Genomic DNA, 20666 nt, shown 5'->3' on the forward strand with positions numbered 1-20666 from the left:
ATATATATATATATATATATATATATATATATATATATATATATATATATACAGTCGAACCTGTCTATGGCGGCCACTCGTGGGACATGACAAAAGTGGCCGCCATAGAGAGGTGGCCGCCGTATGCAGGTCATATATAAGTCCGAATTTTTAAAAACAATTACACGTATGTTGCAATAGAACTATTAAGGAGCCATATACATGTGCAAAAACGTTAACGCGATCGGCTTACTGGGTTTAGGTGGCATTTTGAAAATAAATATCAGAAATAAACTGCAGCAGTATTTAATTCCTTCTAGAGTTGACACGTTTAACTCCAGTTGTTTTAGGCTAGATACCCTCTTATCAATTGCGTTTAATGACCACCGCCGATGACTAGTACATCGCACCGTTAATCCAGATTAAAAATACTTGTTAATTAACGAACACAGCTAAGCGACCGACGACCTTTAAAGGACCGCTGTTTATCAAGCCAATTGGTTATATCAACAAAAACATCTTACGGTTTTTTTTTACGATTGCCGACATTTCTTTATAACTTGCACTAAAAACAATTGTGGCCGCGATAGCAGGTTCATTTTCGCTTTTTTATGACAAAAGTGTGGCCGCTGGCCGCGTTGAGCAGGTGGTTGCCATATAGAGGTAAAATATATAGTAAAATTCATTGGGGGGACCTGAGGGTGGCCGCCATGGACAGGTGGCCGCCATATGGAGGTGGCCGCGAAGGCAGGTTTGACTGTATATCAAAATTAAAATCGTAGATCCTAGTTGAAACTTGTAAAAATAATAACACTATTTTGTTTTAAAAGCTTACCTATCCAACCTAATTTTCGGCATGTTCCTGGAAAGGGTTTTTTTAGGCCTTAGGTGTGAATGTGTGTGTGTGTGTGTGTGTGTGTGTGTGTGTGTGTGTGTGTGTTTAGATTTACACGTGCGTTTGCTTTATGTCTAAATGTGTGTAGTTATGGTTTCGACTCGGTAAAACACTATTAACAGTCTGTTGATCTATTTATAGTTGCATTTTATTTTCCTACTTACAGAATTTAATTCTACCTGAAAATTACAGTGACGAACTCAAAAACCTTGTCATTGCTATGTCGGATACAGACGTAGACGTCAGACCGAGTGCAGACGAAATCATTTCAACGTCACCAGTTAAAGAATACGCTTCTTCGAAGAAACCCGTTAGTATACTTGAGTGTTCTCTCTTTTGTGTGTGTGTGGGGCTATACACGTGTACCCAATTGTTGCTACTTATGCTAGGCTTAGACTATTAACGGTTACGAAGGAGTTGGTCAACTTGACAGTTCCGTTGTAATTTACGACGGGTGCGCTCAGCTTAACGACTAATCAGTCGTAGGAGTTGTATACGACGAGAATCGAGTTGTAAGAGCGTTCAGACTAGCAACTGGACAGTCGTGGACGTCGTGAGATCAACGAGTTGACCAACTCCGTCGTGACAGTTGGTAGTCTGATACTAGCATTACTCTGACAAAAATAATAAAGAAAGCTTTACACAGAGCTGTCAACCAGTAAATGTTTCAAGTCGTGAGATTCACTCTATAGGTCTGGTTCAGGGGATGCTGTACCTAGTTAGGTAGGGGCTATCATGGGGGCGAAGGTTCCATTCACCCACACCCAATCCCACCCCCCCCCCCCAAAAAAAACAAAAAAAAAACCCACAAAAAAAAACAAACACTATTATTACTGTTTATTAGATATATTTTAAGGTCTCTGATAGCAATACGTTTCACATGTGAAAAACAATACAGCAATACTGACAATAACCAAAACAAGATTTTATAACCTCAACCTCAAAGGAAGCAAAATGTTTTCTTTGTGTCTATCAGGGTCAATTTATTAGTAATTTTAAACTACCTCTTGTGACTGTCTATAAAGACAAACAATTCAAATGTGATATGTGTTTAAAATATACTAGTATACGAATCGGTCTGATTTAAAGCACAATTCTACTTTCTCGCATCATGATGCCAAACTGTTATGCAAGAAGTGTCAACAAGAACAAAACATGTTTATCGAAAGAAACAAATATAGCATATCTGAAAAAGTTGACTTGATATGCATCATTTCTGTGAAATGTCCATTAAAGTCGCAGACCCTAGTTTCAACCCCTGAAAATGGACACTAAGTTTGGTTAACCTAGCCCCCTGTAAGACATCGCGATAAGATATAACACAGTTTGTGACGTTGAAACGGAGAAATACCCGTAAAAAGTAGATTAGAGCTCTTCATAACTGCTACTTTTCAGAGAGACGAATTTTTTTTAAAACAATATGATAAATTTGCATTTCATGGATTTACACTGTCTTTTAACTGACCTCTTGCATTTTATATTGATGTTGTTAATCACTTCATTTTTGCATTTGCCATAGTTCGACACCCAATAGCCGATGTATTTTTCGTGTTGGGTTTATCGTTAATCATTCATTCATTCATTCATTCATGGATGCATTTCATGGTATTAGAAACAACTGAATGACCCTAAATCCAACAATTGTCTTATTTCAGTTTTTAAAAACAGCTATAATTGTGAAAATAGCGTCGTAGTGTTTCTTCTTCTTCTTCATTCAAATTTGTAAAAATTGTCTCATACAGATATTCCGATCTGAGTCATGAATTGGTCAGTTGTTTGCAGGTCCTCCCTGGATCCCCAGAGCTTCTGATGTAGGTCTGTTCCATGCGGCCAGAAGTGGCTTCTCTCCGAGTTGTGTAGTGGACATTCTTGTAGGATATGTTCTGGTGTTTGCAGGCCTGTACCACATTGACAGTCGCTTGTGTGACATATATTGAGCTTGTGAAGATGGAAGTTTAGGCGGCAGTGGCCTGTGCGAAGTCTGAAGATTGTAGTCTGGGCTCATCTTTCAAGTGTCTCCCATGTGCCATAGTTTGTCACCCTTGTAGTGTTTTCCATCTTTCCTTCTGTTTTCACCTTGTCTTGTTTCCTGAATCATCTTGCTTCCACATTTTGCTAGTGAATCTGCTTTTTCGTTTCCAGCAATGTTGCAGTGTGCTGGGGTCCACTGCAAAGATGTTGTTGTGGTTGTTGATAGCTGTGACAGTAGGGTGTAGATTTTTCGTGATGTTGTGTCTTCTGGAGACGAGAGCTTTTGGAGTACTGATCTGTAGTCGGTGAAGATTACTGCATGTGATGGTGGGAAGAGTTCTTGGCTGAGAATCACTAGTGCTTCATGGATTGCTTTTGCTTCTGCTTTAATGTTTGAAGAGAGTGATCCAGTTGGTATAGATTTGGTATTTCCATTTGGGAATTTTATGTAGATTCCCCCTCCTCCGTTTTTGATGGCTTCTTCTGCTGATCCATCAGTGTATATATGTGTCCAGATTGATTTGTTGAAGTTTTTTCTATGTGTTCCAGAGTCAGGTTTTTCAGTATATCTGGTGTCATATCTTCTTTCCTGGTGATGCCTGGGATGTCAAGAAAAATTTAGAATTTGACTGTTGGGAGTTGCCATACGTTCACATTTGTCAGTGGTTCACACTGTTTCGGATATTTTGAGATGACGTCAGCATGTTTTCCGGTTAGGTATTGTGTTATATGTCTTGTACGTTTCAGTTTCAGTCTGTTTCTGCAGCATTCTTGCATGGATTTGTGCGCTGGGTGATCTGGGAGTCTTTTTAACTTCTCGTTGTGTATTAGAAGCTTGGTTTCTCGTCGCTCTTCTAGGGACTGAAGACAACAGGTCTTTTCCATTCCATTTATTGGTGTTGTTTTTATTCCGCCAGTTATGATTCACAGACCTGAATTCTGGACTTTATTTAGTCTAGAGGTGTTGCCCTTTGCTGCTGTTGTCCAGGATTATGATCCGTATTCCATGATTGGCCTGGCTGATCCAGTATAGACTTGTTTTAGAGTTTTGCTGTTATTTCCCCACTTGGTGTCTGCCAGTTTCTTCATGATGGAAAGTCTCTGTATGGGTTTAGATTCCATCTTCTGGATTTGGTCTCTCCATGTTAGTCACTTGTCAAGCTTGACTCCTAGATATGTTGGTGTGTCAGTCTGTGGAAGATCCGTGTCCTCAGTATACAGTCTGTATGTTTCTGTCTTGTTTGAGAGGGAAAAACATTTTGTGACCGTTTTGTTGCCGTTGATCTCAACTTTCTAGATTTTGAACCACTCATTTATGAGGTTAAGGGTATCTTGTACTCGGCACATCGCAACGTTTAGTTTCTCAGCAGAGCTTCAGATGGCAAGATCATCTGCATGGAGAGCGTGTGATACATACATGGAGAAATTTGTTGACACATCATTTATGTTGATGTTGAACAGAGTTGGAGATATAACACCTCCCTGTGGGACACCTTCGTGGGATCTTGATTAGGTTGCCTTTCATCCCATCCAGGAATACTCTTCCTGGCCTGTCCTTTAGGTAACTGCTTATCCAGTGGTACATGTCTTCACCTATGTTGTGGCTTGTCAGCTTCTTAAGCAGTCCATCTTTCCATACCTTGTCAAAAGCTTTTGATAGATCTATGAATGCAGCAATTGTTTTTTTTCTTGTCCTGGAAGGCATTTTCTATTTGTTGTGTGAGGTATAGTAGCTGATCTTCTGTGCTATGATGTTTCATGAATGCTGACTGGTGCTTGTTAAGAATGTTCTTCTCTTCAAGGTACCAACATAGCCGAGTGTTGATAATTCTTTCCAGCGTTTTACCGGGGGAGGTGAGGAGACTGATGGGCCTGTAACTGCTTTTGTAATTTCTATTTTTGCCTTTCTTCAGGATAGGGATTATGATTGCATCTTTCCATTTTCCGGGGAAGCATCCACTTTTCTAGGAGAGATTGAATATTTCCAAAAGCTTCTTTTTTGCCACTTGTCCAAGATTGGTGATCATCTCATTTGTAATTCTATCTTTTCCTGGGGCTTTCTTCTTTTTGAGTTTTTTTATTGCTTGGTCAAGCTTATATTCTGTTATTTCATCCATCAGTCATAATGTTTCAAAAATAGGGTCTGTTACTTTAATCATCAATCGTTTTAGTTCGGTTTTGGTTTTGGTTTTTCATTAATTTAAATTGTTCATTTGATTCAAGTTTATATCAGATAATGGTTTATCCTTTTCACGACAACAACAACAGTAATAATAATAAAACGTACATGATTATTAAATAACATAGAGCCTAGTTTATCGTGGGTTTTGAGGTTTTTGTTTGTTTGTTTGTTGTTGGGGTTTTTTGCTGCTGTTAATTTTTCACCACGTAAGACAAATTTGATAATCAGTGCTATAAATCAGTGTTTATTTTGTGGTTTCTAAAATTGCGAATTGTATCCGATTTATGTCTGGCAATCTCTATTCTAATATAGGATTGCTGAATACAAATACATATGTTGTACATCTGAAAAATCACACTGGGGTGGGGGTGTCGTAAAATGAGCGTCTACAAAATGATTATTGTTCAAAATACAGTGAATCGAAATAAAATATCGTGTTTTGTTTTCGTTCTTTTAACTACATAAACATTACTTTGTTTTTGTTTGATTTGTTTCTTTTTTTTAAAATTGCTTTTCTTTGTTTCGTTGGGGTTTTTGGGGGTTTCTTTTTTGTTTTTGTAAAAAAAGAATCTTCTTTTTTTTTCTTCTTTTCTGTTGTTGTTGATGTTATTGCTTGATAGCAAAATGGAATCATCATAAATGTCTAATAATTTTCTTTAGTGCCCAACCCATATTCCTCGAATAAAACAATTATTTATGGCTATAACACTCGTTCCGAATGGGAGCAAAGAATGGAGAATTGAAAAAATGAGAGGTAATTGGATGTTACTATAAAAACTGAGAAAACAACCGTCATGAGCAGAACTAATTTCCTACTAACCTGCAAAAGGCGTAGCGCCCATTACGCACAGTACGCATGTGCGTAATGCAAACAAATCCGGGAATAGGTCGAGGCTGTCTGTAATTGTTGTGTAAAATATCCTCTTAAAATTGACTCAAAAAAAGAAAGAAAAAAAATGCCTCAGAATGCATCTACAGGCTTCCTAAGTTTCGATTTTTTTACGGGGTGGGGGTGGGGGGGGGGGGGGGGGTGACACCCCGAATCATCCCGCTCGGACACACCTTCGGCGTGCGTAATACTAAAAACATTTTGTCTACGCCCTTGCCTGCTAATCCAATGTCATGCACAGAATTTATTTCCTAGTGACATGATAACACATAGCAACGGCAAGGTTATCATGCTAGTAACGGAGATGTTATCTAGTCATAACACACCGGATTATCAGGTAGTGGTTAATGGGTCACGGAAAGCATGGCTGTGTGATAACAAGCCAATATCACAAGACAGTAACCAGTTTATGTATCCTGCAATCCACATAAAACGAAAAATTAATTAAATGAACCATTTTATTTCACAAGTTTGCCGTTTTCCGGAGTAATATGCCCACACGTGTTGAAAAGCCTGTCGCCTATAATATTAATACACCAAAACAAAATAGTTCTTAAATAACAACAATTTATTTTTTACTTTTTAAATGAAAAATTGTCTTGAAAACGGTTTCTAAAAATCAAAACAATCAACGGGAAATAAAATAATAAGCAACTTTGAACAATACAACATTCCTTTGCTTGTTATAGTAGTTCCATCCTAAAAAGCTATATTTTTAGTCAGTGGCCAAAAACATCGAAATTTATCAAGTCATCATATCTTGACAATACATATAGTGATTGCAGGATAAAGTTTAATATATTTATTGTTTAAATATTATTCTGAAGTCGTTTTTTTTAAAACGTATTTTAACATGATTCGAACTGGACTCTGATAAGGCAGGGTAAAGTGAGGTAGTATACTTATATAAGCAGGGCAGTACCCAACTTGAAATAACTGGGGGTGCAGTTAAAATAATAATAATAATTTTTAAAAATAATAATAATTAAAAATTAAAATAAATAAATCCTGGCATAGAAATTTACAGTTTTCGCCAACTAGAAATTTACAGTTTTTGCCAGCTTGACATTAAAGTGAAGGGTCGCCTTTTTTGTATTTTTCAAGGGGTGTGGGACATTACTTACCCACTCTCTTCCGCCACCTCTTCTAGTCATGCCTACGTTAAAGTGACAGATCCTAGTTCTTAGAGACCAAGGCATATTGTTTTACTATTACAGCCGTTTATGATCACTGAAATCAAACATTGCTTATATTTTATTGTTTAGATTATCCATTTGCGTACAACCATTTTTTTTCTAGTCATTCTGGTGTTTCTAATACCATAAAATGCATTTTTCATATGTTAAAAAACGCACGTGCGTCTGAGAAGTAACGGTTAGGGAGTCGATTAGTCTATTTTAAGGAGATTTCCCTGTTTTAACGTCACAGACGCTAGTTTCAGTATGCTGTAACTTTATCAAAATGTGTTACAGCTTTGTAAATTAACTAAACTTTATTTAAGTTTTTAAATCGTAGATACTCTTAGATGCATTCAGATCTGGGACGTCTCTAACCAGCTTTTCTGTACTTTTATTTTCGTTGTTTGTAGCCTTTGGATATAATTAAATCTACCGGTTACAAAACTGCCTGGGGCACAGACGAGGCGCAAACTGTGAATCTTCACCCGTTTATTCCATCAAATAATTTTAAAGCTCAAGACGTCATGTTCCCTGCAAACAGAAAGAAGTTGCGTAAAACAGTCCTCCCTGACTCAGGAAAAGGGCCGATGAAAGTCAAGCCTGTCACTCGGAGAGAGGGCGCTACCGGAGGAGGAATCGAAATGCAGGAATTCAAAACATTCATGGATACTATGATGGATAAAACCAAACATGACGTAAGGAATATTTAAAGGGGCAGTCTCCAAAAAAATTTAATGACAAAATAAAAAAATAAAAATTTTGTTTTTTTTGGCGAATGTTTAGATTAGACCTTAAATTACACACATCCATAAAAAATTGTATTCAAATATTTCATTTCATATTTATTACTATTTTATAAATTTTATATTATTGCAAAAACCAATTAATACTGCTTCTGTTTCAAATAGGTACCTGATCGATATTTTCAATGTAGGTCTACTATATATTTAGCTATTCTAATGTTAATTATACGCAGATTATATGTATGTTCTATTAATTTGTAGTTATTTATATTTTTTTAAAACGTAAAAAATTAAAAAATTTGCATCTGTGAGAATGTACTTTTAATGCTATAATAACACAAATAAAAAGAAACGAAGACAACCTACTTTTGAATACAAACATATTGTTAAAATATGTAATTCTGTGTATTTATTTATACAGTGAAAGCCCTCAAAACCGGACCCTCAGTAAACCGGAATTCCCTCAAAACCGGACGTTTTACACGGTCCCGTGATTTGCGTATCTTTTAACACTAAAATTTACCCCTCTAAACCGGAAACCCCTCTAAACTGAACACCGGACAAACAATTCGGTCCGAATGTGTCAATTTAGTGTAAATCGTCCCCATGAAAACCGAATGACCAAACCACTACCAGTCAATGTGGCACCACTAATTGCTCCTAATGTCACTCCAGCCGGATTACCTGTCTGCGAACACATAATGTGCACATGCTCGGGTTTGCTATTATCAATGTAATCACAGTTACACGCCCCTAAGTAGGCAAGGTTGGCAACATGTCAATAAACATTTAACAAAAGACCCATCGCCAGCGTAGATATTTAATTTACACAAACATTGTGTTGGTTACGATAAGCCGAGTTCGGATTTGAGTTTGATGCTTTAAGTCACGAAGGTGATTTACGGTCTATATATTCCTTCACAAACGTGTAACATGATTTGCTTCAAAGATCGAAAAAAAATAACAATGAATTTAACTCACTGTCTTCCTATCGTGTGAATTTGTTGCTCTTTTAAAAACATTTATTTAGCTAAATAAAGAGTAAACAACAGTAACGTTGGCTTTGCATGGTCGAACAGATGTTAGTAACATTTTATTTTCATATCGATTTTCAAAATAACAAAACGACCAGCTAAACGTCGCCGTGTTGAACTATCACACGATTATAAACTTTAAATAATTAAAAGTTTCGAAAATAAACCTAAACTAACGTTAAGATTTTGGGGTGAAAAGTTTAGTATCGGAAATTCAGCAGTTGGAGACATTATCAAGAAGCGAGAGGTTTATAAAGCAGAGTTTGCAAAGATCATTAGCAGAAATAAACGATAAGCTGAACTATTTAATGGGGAAGGGAAGGTAGTTACGTAAATTCAGACCCCTGAAAACCGGACACCTCTGATAACCGGACATTTTACTTGGTCCCATTGATGTCCGGTTTAGATGGGTTTCACTGTATATGTGTATATATGTATGTATGTATGTGTGCGTGAGCACCTTATTTCGAAATGACAAAACATTAATTTTCCATATTCAAAATATATCTGCACGAGAGAGAGAGAGAGAGAGAGAGAGAGAGAGAGAGAGAGAGAGAGAGAGAGAGAGAGAGAGAGAGAGAGAGAGAGACCCACCAACAACAAAAATGCTGATATGATATATTCTTTAATATATAATACTTGAACTTAGATTCTACTATCCCTTTGAAATCATGTGCATTGTTTAGGTATACATAATGATATAAATGTTGAGACATTATCAATAAAGTGTAGTCACCATTTTTGACAGGAAAAGGTCAGCACTCTGGCAACAAGCTCGGTGTCTGCGGAAACGAGAGGTAATTAAGCTTCATTTTAGATGAACTCCACTTTACTTTCCACACAAATGAAATGGGAAGTCTTCATTGCAATGTGCAAATCTTATAAACAAGTTGTTGTGAACCAAGTTTCCATACACCTCCAGTGTGTACTTGGAGCCTTATTACGGTGTACACACATGGGATACGTGTAGATGTGTATATTTGGAGGGTTTCCTTTACATTGGAGACGTAGCCCAGTGGTACAGCGCTCGCTCGATGCGCGGTCGGTGTGGGATCGATCCCCGTCGGTGGGCCCATTGGGCTATTTCTCGTTCCAGCCAGTGTACCACGACTGGTATATCAAATGCCGTGGTATGTACTACCCTGTCTGTGGGATGGTGCATATAAAAGATCCCTTGCTGCTAATCGAAAAGAGTAGCCCATGAAGTGGCGACAGTGGGTTTCCTCTCTCAATATCTGTGTGGTTCTTAACCATATGTCTAACGCCATATAACCTTAAATACAATGTTTTGAGTGCGTCGTTAAATAAAACTTTTCTTTCTTTTACCTTTTATATCATGATTAATCAGCCTATTAAACACTTTGATACAACAAACAAAACTTTAATATTATTTGTGTGGGGGTCATCTCTATGTTCCCTCAGTTCTATGTTCCCTCAGGGTTAGGGTTAGAGTTAGGGTTAGGGTTAAAGTTAGGGTTAGCTGAGGAAACATAGAGTCGAGGGAATATAGACATGATCCCATTTGTATGGGATACAATGATTACTGATGGTCATAATAATTATTGGCTCTGGTTATAATAATGTGTTCTAACATCAAACTGACGTTGCCTAAATATTAATACTTGGCTTCAGCATTGGAAACAGTAGACATGCTTTATGATGTCAGACGCATATATACAACATCGCAATAGCAGTTTTCGCCAGGGTTGGCAAATGATCGCTGCCGCTCCTCTCCACACTCTCCTCGAACGTTTTAGGAGTTTGGCAATTTGATCGCCTTGCAGTAATTTGTTTAATACATTTTATTTGAACTTCTTGTGACTGCTCGCCTAGCATCACTTCAAGGGAGTGATAATTCCTTTATCCTTCAACTTATTTTCGTGCTTATATCCAATTAAGGTTCAAGCACGCTGTCCTGGGTATATACCTCAGCTATATGGGCTGTCTGTCCAGAACAGTGAGTTAGTTGTTACTTGGTTAGTTATAGAGAAGAGGGTGTAGTGGCCTTACACCTACCCATTGAGCCCTTAAGAACTCGCTCTGGATTGGAGCCGGTACCGGGCTGCGAACCTCGTAGTCCGATGGCGTAACCACAGCGCCACCGAGGCCGATAAAGAGTGATCATTGCGAATACCGCTGTAACATGATGATCGTTATGTATTCAACAATTGTTTTTATATTTTAATCAACCATATGAAACCATTAACCGTTGTTGCATCATAAATGACGAAATTACATCCACTGCAAAAGAATAACATTTAATAAATGACACTATATATAAAGTTTATTTGTTTTGTTTAACGACAACACTAGAACACATTGATTTATTAATCATCGGCTATTGGATGTCAAACATATGGTCATTTTGACACAGTCCTAGAGAGGAAACCCGCTACATTTTTCCATTAGTAGCAAGGAATATTTAATATGCACCATCCCACAGACAGGACAGCACATATCACGGCCTTTGATATACCAGTCGTGGTGCACTGGGCTCACCGATGGGGATCGATCCTAAACCGACCACGCATAAGGCGTGGGCTTTACCACTGGGCTACATCCCACCCCTCTATATATAATAACATTTTAATTGATACCAAATCTTTCTCGCTTGAATTAGTTTATTTACCATTCCCAAATGAGTTCCATAAATTGTTTATGATACTGATATGCAAATATTATAATTTAGTTGCCGATGACATTTTTAATACAGACGATTGGCTTCTTAGCATACCTGTAATTTATATTTTTAATGCAGAAGATTAGTGTTTTAGCATACCTGTAATATATATTTTTAATACAGAAGATTCGTGTTTTAGCATACCTGTAATTTATATTTTTCAGAACGACGAATAGATTTGCTGCTAAAACAAATCGTGCTTTTGCAACAGTGAGTTACACGTGTGTGTGTGTGTGTGTGTGTGTGTGTGTGTGTGTGTGTGTTAATATTAATTTACATTTAAAATGATCCAGTACAGATCAATTACACAATATAAAAGCTGTGATTAATACACTCATTTTATCTTCAAATATATACTCTTCAAAAGAAGAAACGCAAAACCACATTGTCGTAACATTTGGAGAATTGATTTAATTATTGAATGGTGAGTCCGATAATTACCAAATGTTGCAGGATTGTTCACAATTCACTCTAGTCCATTGTGAGTAAGTGATAGGACACACCACCAAGGTCAAGGTCATCTGGAGTCAATACCGGGTGTGGCCTCCGCGTGTGTTGACAACTGCCTGGCACCGCCTGCCCATTGAAGCAACCAGAGTACGGATGACGTCCCGGGGGATGGTGGCCCACTCGGCCTGCAAGGCTGCTGCCAGCTCGGGCAGGGTCTGGGGCTGTGGTTGTCGCTGTCGGAGGCGTCGGTCCAACTCGTCCCATAGATGCTCAATTGGGTTCAAATCCGGTGATATCGATGGCCAAGGAAGGACATTAATGTTGTTGTTCTGTAGGAAAGCCGTTGTGAGACGTGCTGTGTGAGGCCTGGCGTTGTCATGTTGGAACACTGCGTTGGCGTTGGCCATAACTGGAACGATGTGTGGCCGGAGGATCTGGTCAATGTAGCCCTATGCATTCAGGTTGCCCTGCACGTGGACCAGGTCAGTTCTGCCAGTGTGTGAAATGGCTGCCCACACCATGACACTACCCCCGCCGAATCTGTCCACTTCCTGCACGCAGTTTGCCGCATAACGTTCACCACGACGCCTATACACGCGACATCTTCCATCGTGACGTCAGAGCAGAAATCGGGACTCGTCACTGAACCACACCTGTCTCCATCGCAGTTGAGGCCATTGTCGATGAATCAGGCACCACTGCAGTCGGAGTCGACGGTGTTGTGGTGTTAAGATGACACCTCGATTTGGACATCTGGCACGAATTCCTACCTCACGTAGGCGGTTCCGTACGGTCTGGTCGGATATCCTGCGCAAACCTGGTATTGCTGCGGCTGTGGAGGTGGCAGTAGTCCATCGTTCCCGAAGGTGGCGTACCCGGATGTAGCGGTCCTGCCCGGGGGTAGTGACCCGTGGTCGACCGGATCTACGGAGGTCACGTGTTGATCCATGTTGCTGGTAACGGTCCCACAGTCTGGAGATGGTGCTTGGGGACACATGGAATGCCCTGGCAACGGCCGTTCTGGATTCGCCTGCGTCTAGTCGGCCGATGGCATTGTTTCTCTGCGGTTCACTGAGACGTGGCATGTCCTGGATTGTCAACTGTCGGCCAGATACAGAGGCCAGGCAAGCGAACACCCTGCACTTTTATACTGTCGGTGTTCATGCTGCACGTGCAGACAACGCACGTGCAGTGGTGACATGGTTTGCACGTGGCTGCGTTTTTGCGAATATTCACATTTTGGAACTTTATTGTACAGTAGCTGCGTTTTATCGAATGTAACCGTGGGAATGTGTTTGGGACATGCAATGACCTTATATTCACAAAGCATGAACCGGTAGGAAACATAAAATCGGAGTTATAACCCATTTGTACCCTTTTGCGTTTCTTTTTTTGAAGAGTATATATACGTGTGTGTGTGTGTGTGTGTGTGTGTGTGTGATAGAAGTGGGGAAGGCGTGGGGCGGGGATAATTCTTGTAATGTTAACAACAATGACGACTTTTAATAACAGCTTGTTGTAACAACTTTTAGTAACAATATCATATTTATATAGATTTGTTTCGGTTTCGATTTTCTAAGTGAAAATTGTTTAGCTATGGCTAACATTTGATGAAACTATGCTGGTAATTCTGTATTTTTTATATTTTAACTTTTTAGACACTGTCAACGTGAAATCGGCATGGAAACTTTCGTAGCAGTATATCGGATCATGTCGGAGGCTAAAACCCCTGTAGAACTAAAGGTAAAAAGATCACAATTCATTTTAATAAACAAATTTATTTCAGGGCCATACCCTCCGGAGGTGGGGGGGGGGGGCAGGAGGGCAGTTTCCCCTCTGAGGACCTCACTTTTTTCTCTTTTTTTACTGCAGAAAATAGCATACACATCTCAGGGTATAATTTGTATAGTGTTTCATTTGTTTATAAAAAGTAGTGCCCCCCCCCCCCCCCTCAAGGATTTTGATCAGGATACGGCCCTGTATTTTCATATTTTATTGGTATAATACTTTTATTCCATATCATGATTATGTAGGTGACTACGGTTAGTGTGGGGAATAAAGGATTCCCCACTATGGTGATGAGAAGTATGACAATGGTAGCAATAATTATTATTATGTGATACATCGGCACAGGTGCTGATGATATTCGGTGTATCAAATGGCCAATTTCATATATGTATGGTATGAGTGCGTTATGGAAACCTGGGGGTGAACAATGGTCCACCCATTGTGCATTTTATTTGTCTGGGTTTTTGTAGGCCGAGGTAAAAGACTGGTTTTCATTTTTCGAAAAAAGTAACAGACACAGATCGACGCTGACATATCTGCGACAGATTTGCAAATTTGAACAGGCGTAAGTTCAGTCAACCGCTTGTCGCTAACGCCCGCTAGACAGATTTTTATGCTACACAGTAAACCGAATTACCACTTCGGGAACCAATCAAATAGTTTGCGAATGTCAGCGAAACGTATGCTGGTTGAACTTAGGGCTGGTTTCAACTTGGCTGATTCATCACCAACCCGAAACATACCTTCTGCGACTGTCCCCATACACAGTTTCTTTGGTTTGTATCATTATACACGTTATGGAAACCAGGCCACGATTACACTGTTTGTTAAACCTGTTAACTTTATCCACGAACCCACTGTTCTGGACAGACAGGCCAGATAGCTGTTCCTGTGTGTGTGTGTGTGTGTATGTATGTGTTTGTGTGTTTATGTATGTGTGTTTATGTATGTGTATGTGTGTGTTTCTCTGTGTGTGTATGTGTGTGTTCCTGTGTGTGTGTGTGTTCCTGTGTGTGTGTTCCTGTGTGTGTGTGTGTGTTCCTGTGTGTGTGTGTATTCCTGTGTGTGTTCCTCTGTGTGTGTGTTCCTGTGTGTGTGTGTGTGTGTGTGTGTATGTACTTGAAGCACATGATAGTGTGTGTGTGCCTGATGCGCATGGTAGTGTGCGCGTGTCTGAAGCACATGGTAGTGTACGTGTGTGTGTGTGTGTGAAGCACATGGTAGTGTGTGTGTGTGTGTGTGTGTGTGTGATTTGCACGTAGTACTTATGAGTGAACTAATTTTCTTTTGTATTCATGCAGAATGCTCTTGCATCACTAATGGGAGAGGATGGCGCTGAACGCTTTGAACCAAAGTTACGTTTTCTGAGGATGTACGAGTTGGCCTTTGATCGCTCTCTGCAAATCATGAGGCATAGCAAACAGGATTCTTAATGCATCTGATATTTACTTTTTGAGCCAACAAATGGTACGGAATAACCATATTGACCTATTTCGGCTGGCCCTGGCCTACTTAAAGAGGGGTTGTGTTGAAAAGCAATAGCAGTCATCAGTTTGCATAATCTTATCGACTTTCGATTATACAATTATATTAACCCATTTCGGCTGGCCCTGACCTACTTAAAAAGGGGTTGTGTGTAGTATCCGTTTAATCGTTCTCTACAAATAATGGGAAAGAGCAACTAGGATTCTTAGTGCATCTGACATTTAATTTTAAGCCAAGATTCGACCTATTTCGGCTAGCCCAGACCTGGTGTGGCCCTGACCTACTTAGAGAGGGGTTATGTGCAGTATCCGTTTAATCGTTCTCTACAAATAATGGGGAAGAGCAACTAGGATTCTTAGTGCATCTGACATTTAATTTTGAGTCAAGAATTGACCTATTTCGGCTGGCCCAGACCTGCTGTGACCCTGATCTATTTAAAGTGGGGTTGCGTGCAACGTCCACCCTAGCCCTGACTGCTTGTTATGACCCAGACCGTGAGAGCTCTATATCTGTACGGATTATTTAAACATTAATACATGTTCACAGTTCGTCGTCAATGGGTACTGTAAATAGTACATTAGCTTGGAATGTTGAATGTCTTGACGTCGAGGATTCTTCTCTCCGATGCCTTGTGTCGATCGCTAGACTCCGAGACTCTAATGGACTCCGAGACTTATACAAATTGTATGCGTGTGACGTCATTAGAGATTGAGTCTGGGCCCATATTTTCGAAGCAATCATAAACCTAGCGCACACGGCCAACATTTGTCGGCCAACAATGTTTTTTGACAAATGTTAGTCATGTGCGGCAATTTGTAACAAAAACAACTGTTGCCAACAATTGTTGGAGAGATCGAACATGTTCAATTTTCTTGGCAACAAACTCGCCATCTATAACAAAAATCGTCCATGTGCGGCAAACTCCAAACAATATTGGCGATAAAACTGCTGCACTGACCAATCACTGAATCAGCGTGAAGTATGTTGTCATGTGATGTGTATAATATAATGGCGGAATGTATGGGGGGGAGTGTTATATGACCACAGACCACAATTAAGTACGCTATGTTTCTATATAGCGTTAGTGACTATAACATTTTATTATTATCAGCAGGCCCATGGATTTTGTATGTACCTTTGCCTGCCCGAGGAAAACATACCCTGAAAAGGACAACCCCTGTTGTCCAGCTCTTTCTTCCAGGATATTGATTTGAACAAACACACCCACTAACCTGGCCGGAGTACTCCCATTTTACACAAATACACTACTTGCATGGGCCGGACTTACCACAAACAAGTCCTCAGTGTCAACAAGTTACACATGTATACAAGCTTCATCTTCAGTCAAATAGTTTTCACTTCAAAGCTGTCTGCCATGAAATAATCAGTCAAACAGCAGACTACTTGCGTGGACAAATTTCCGGATTTTGGGAAGATAACTGATCTGAGGCCATATAATCTTATTATCATTATTATTATTATGCATATTATCATTATTATTAGTCGGGATCTTTTATATGCACCATCCCACATACAGGATAGCACATACCATGGTAGTAGTCCAGTGGTAAAGTGCTTGCCTGATGTGTTGTCAGTTTGGGATCGATTCCAGTTGGTGGGCCTATTGGGCTATTTCTCGTTCCAACCAGTGCACCACGACTGGTATATCAAAAGTCGTGGTATGTGCTATCTTATGTGTGGGATGGTGAACATAAAAGATCCCTTGCTACTACTAATGGAAAAAATGTAGCGGGTGACTACTATATGTCAAATATTATCAAATATTTGACATCCAATAGCCGATGATTACTAAATCAATGTGCTCTAGTAGTAAATAAAATGCTGTAATAATTTGTCAACTTGAGGGCCACCAGTCTTTCACCTGGTGTAATTGAATTGATATCTGATCATCGAATAAGGGAATATATCGCCCAACCTTTTTAAAAAGATTATCGAAGCCATCAGTAGTTTTAAAAGCGAAACACCGGGAGGTGGGATCTTGGCGTTAGTTATGTCAGGGGGTCTGAACATGCATGGCACGAACTGCCTATGGGGATCCGTGAGTATGCTAGTAGTATGGGGGCCTGTTTGGGGCCACGACCTACTTTCCGTGACCGTGATGACCTTGCCACGTGACCTGATCCTGACCTACTTAGACTGGCCTCGTCCTACTTACAGGACAGTGACTTTGGTGTGCAGGTGCGTATCACCCCTAGGCTTGACGAGGACAACGATCGCCCATAGTGAATAACTATTAAAGCCGTGTGTAATATCCGCCCACTCGGGAGTTATTTAGTAGGGTCGTGTGCAACGCCCCCGCCCTAACCCTAACCAAGGCTGGTCCCGACCCGTCGACTTAGTCCAGTCCGTGAGCTACATCATGTACATAGAAACGATGAAGAACTCAAACCAAACGAAATTATGACCACTGTCGACGACGTTTTTCAATGTCAAAAACTATGAACACGGTCTATATCATTATGTCATTTGTACATTTCGTAGCTCACGGACTGAATCAAATCGACGGGTCGGGACCAGCCTTGGTTGGGGTTAGGGCGGGGGCGTTGCACACGACCCTACTAAATAAGTCCGAATGGGCTGATATTACACACGGCTTTAACAGGGCCAAGGCCACGACAGGTATCCACTATGGGCGATCGTTGTCCTCGTCAAGCGTAGAGGTGACACGCACCTGTACACCAAGGTCACTGTCCTCTAAATAGGACGGGGCCAGTCTAAGTAGGCCAGGGCCCGGTCACGTGGCAAGGTCATCAAGGTCAAGGAAAGTAGGTGATGGCCCCAAACAGGCCCCCATACTACTTGTGCTCTCTGGAAAATTTTCAAATATAGATTAATACAATGGTACTTTTTAGTGGTGATTTTGGACTATTTTAAGGGGTTTTTGTTGGGGGGGGGGGGTGTTTGTTGTCGTTGGGGGAGTTTTCTGGGGGGAGGATTGAGGGAAAAAGAGCTCATGGACCAACTTGTGGAAAGGGCAACTCAATGAAAAAAATTAATAATAAAACAATAACACACAAAAATAAGAAAAAACAAAACAAACATGTTCATGTTAAAATACATTTCAAGATATCAAAAATGGTTTTGTGGATCCAGGAGTTGGTGAGGGGACGGGGAGGGGGAGGGGGAGGGGCTAATTTGCATGCTATTCTGGGAAGTGTTTTGAAATATAGATGGCTTGAAACGCAATTTTCTCACATCTGAATAACAAAATCGACATTTAAAAATGGTTTTCGACTAAAAAAATTCTTTGTATCACCTTTTTTTCAAATCTTTAAAATTTTATATCCCTTTTTAGCTCAGTTATGACGTTCGTCAGCGAAGTTTTTCTAATGCTGATTTGTGCGACATCCGACCGTTGTACAGTTTTGATTTAATATTTCTGACACAATGACCCTTTAATTTTTACCCTTCACAATCTAATAGATATTTTATAAATTTTAGACATTTGAATATTTATTACTTTATTACTTTTTAAATTTTAAATTTAAAGACTATTTTCACTAAGACCTTTGATTGGATGGTTTTGAAACTTAGTACTATAATTCTCTGAGGCAATCTTTACAAACTAATAGAGAAATATTGTGGAATTTTTATTAAATTTTTTAAAATGTGTTTTTTCTTGTTGACACAAACTGTCGAATGAAAACAATTTTCACGTTTAGTTTTGATTTCTACCTAAAATAAACGGACATAACGGTTCTTAAAGCTCAACCATATGTAAATGTGGTTTTAAACTCAAGAAAATATACAATAATTTTTGTTATATATTATGGCTCTATTATACACACTATTTTGTCCATAATCATAAATATTTTCCACAGATGGGGGTCAGTGGGTGGTCTTAGACCCCCATCCAATTGCCTGGGTTTTGATACCAATGGTGCATACTTTCATCAACACGTAACTCCGACTAAATGTAACAAATTCACATTGTGCTTCTCTCTCATTGGTGATCACCAAATCTCCAGCAGCCTTGACTATTAATGAAATCCCAGTCATGTAAAGCATGGGCACACAGGCGTAAATCAATGGCAGCCCTGCCTATTGATGGTATCCCAGTCATATAAAGCATCTGCACTCCTGCTTAAATAACCGGGAGTACCCATTAACAACATCCCAGTCATATAAAGCATAGGCACACAAGCTCAAATCACTGGCAGCCCTGCCTATTAATGACATCTCAGTCATGTAAAGCATGGGCACACAGGCTTAATTTACCTGCAGCCCCGCCTATTAATGACATCTCAGTCATATAAAGCATGGGCACACAGGCTTAATTTACCTGCAGCCCCGCCTATTAATGACATCTCAGTCATGTGAAGCATGGGCACACAGGCTTAATTTACCTGCAGCCCCGCCTATTAATGACATCTCAGTCATGTGAAGCATGGGCACACAGGCTTAATTTACCGGCAGCCCCGACTATTAATGACATCTCAGTCATGTGAAGCATGGGCACACAGGCTTAATTTACCTGCAGCCCTGCCTATTAATGACATCTCAGTCATGTGAAGCATGGGCACACAGGCTTAATTTACCGGCAGCCCTGCCTATTAATGACATCTCAGTCATATAAAGCATGGGCACACAGGCTCAAATCACTGGCAGCCCTGCCTATTAATGACATCTCAGTCATGTAAAGCATGGACACACAGGCTGAATTTACCTGCAGCCCTGCCTATTAATGACATCTCAGTCATATAAAGCATGGGCACACAGGCTGAATTTACCTGCAGCCCTGCCTATTAATGACATCTCAGTCATATAAAGCATGGGCACACAGGCTGAATTTACCTAAGCATGGGCACACAGGCTTAATTTACCGGCAGCCCCGCCTATTAATGACATCTCAGTCATGTGAAGCATGGACACACAGGCTTAATTTACCGGCAGCCCCGCCTATTAATGACATCTCAGTCATGTGAAGCATGGACACACAGGCTTAATTTACCGGCAGCCCTGCCTATTAATGACATCTCAGTCATGTGAAGCATGGACACACAGGCTTAATTTACCGGCAGCCCCGCCTATTAATGACATCTCAGTCATGTGAAGCATGGGCACACAGGCTTAATTTACCGGCAGCCCCGCCTATTAATGACATCTCAGTCATGTAAAGCATGGGCACACAGGCTTAATTTACCGGCAGCCCTGACTATTAATGACATCTCAGCCATGTAAAGCATGGGCACACAGGCTTAATTTACCGGCAGCCCCGCCTATTAATGACATCTCAGTCATGTAAAGCATGGACACACAGGATTAATTTACCGGCAGCCCTGACTATTAATGACATCTCAGCCATGTAAAGCATGGACACACAGGCTTAATTTACCGGCAGCCCTGCCTATTAATGACATCTCAGTCATAT

General features: G+C 40.1%; 1 protein-coding gene across 1 annotated transcript in view; it reads left to right on the forward strand.

The window, feature by feature from the left end:
* The window catches only part of LOC121367999 (serine/threonine-protein kinase nekl-2-like), a 28015-nt gene extending 11164 nt beyond the window's left edge, over positions 1 to 16851 (forward strand). The window contains exons 6-11 of the mRNA XM_041492490.1: positions 1041 to 1184; positions 7505 to 7789; positions 9620 to 9668; positions 11716 to 11761; positions 13660 to 13744; positions 15091 to 16851. Of these exons, the coding sequence (XP_041348424.1) occupies positions 1041 to 1184; positions 7505 to 7789; positions 9620 to 9668; positions 11716 to 11761; positions 13660 to 13744; positions 15091 to 15222 (741 nt within the window). The 3' untranslated portion in view covers positions 15223 to 16851. The remainder of the gene's footprint in view (positions 1 to 1040; positions 1185 to 7504; positions 7790 to 9619; positions 9669 to 11715; positions 11762 to 13659; positions 13745 to 15090) is intronic.
* The last annotated feature ends 3815 nt before the right edge of the window (positions 16852 to 20666 follow it).

The sequence above is a fragment of the Gigantopelta aegis genome, chromosome 3, assembly GCF_016097555.1.
Source record: "Gigantopelta aegis isolate Gae_Host chromosome 3, Gae_host_genome, whole genome shotgun sequence".
In the NCBI taxonomy this organism is placed as follows: Eukaryota; Metazoa; Mollusca; class Gastropoda; order Neomphalida; family Peltospiridae; genus Gigantopelta; species Gigantopelta aegis.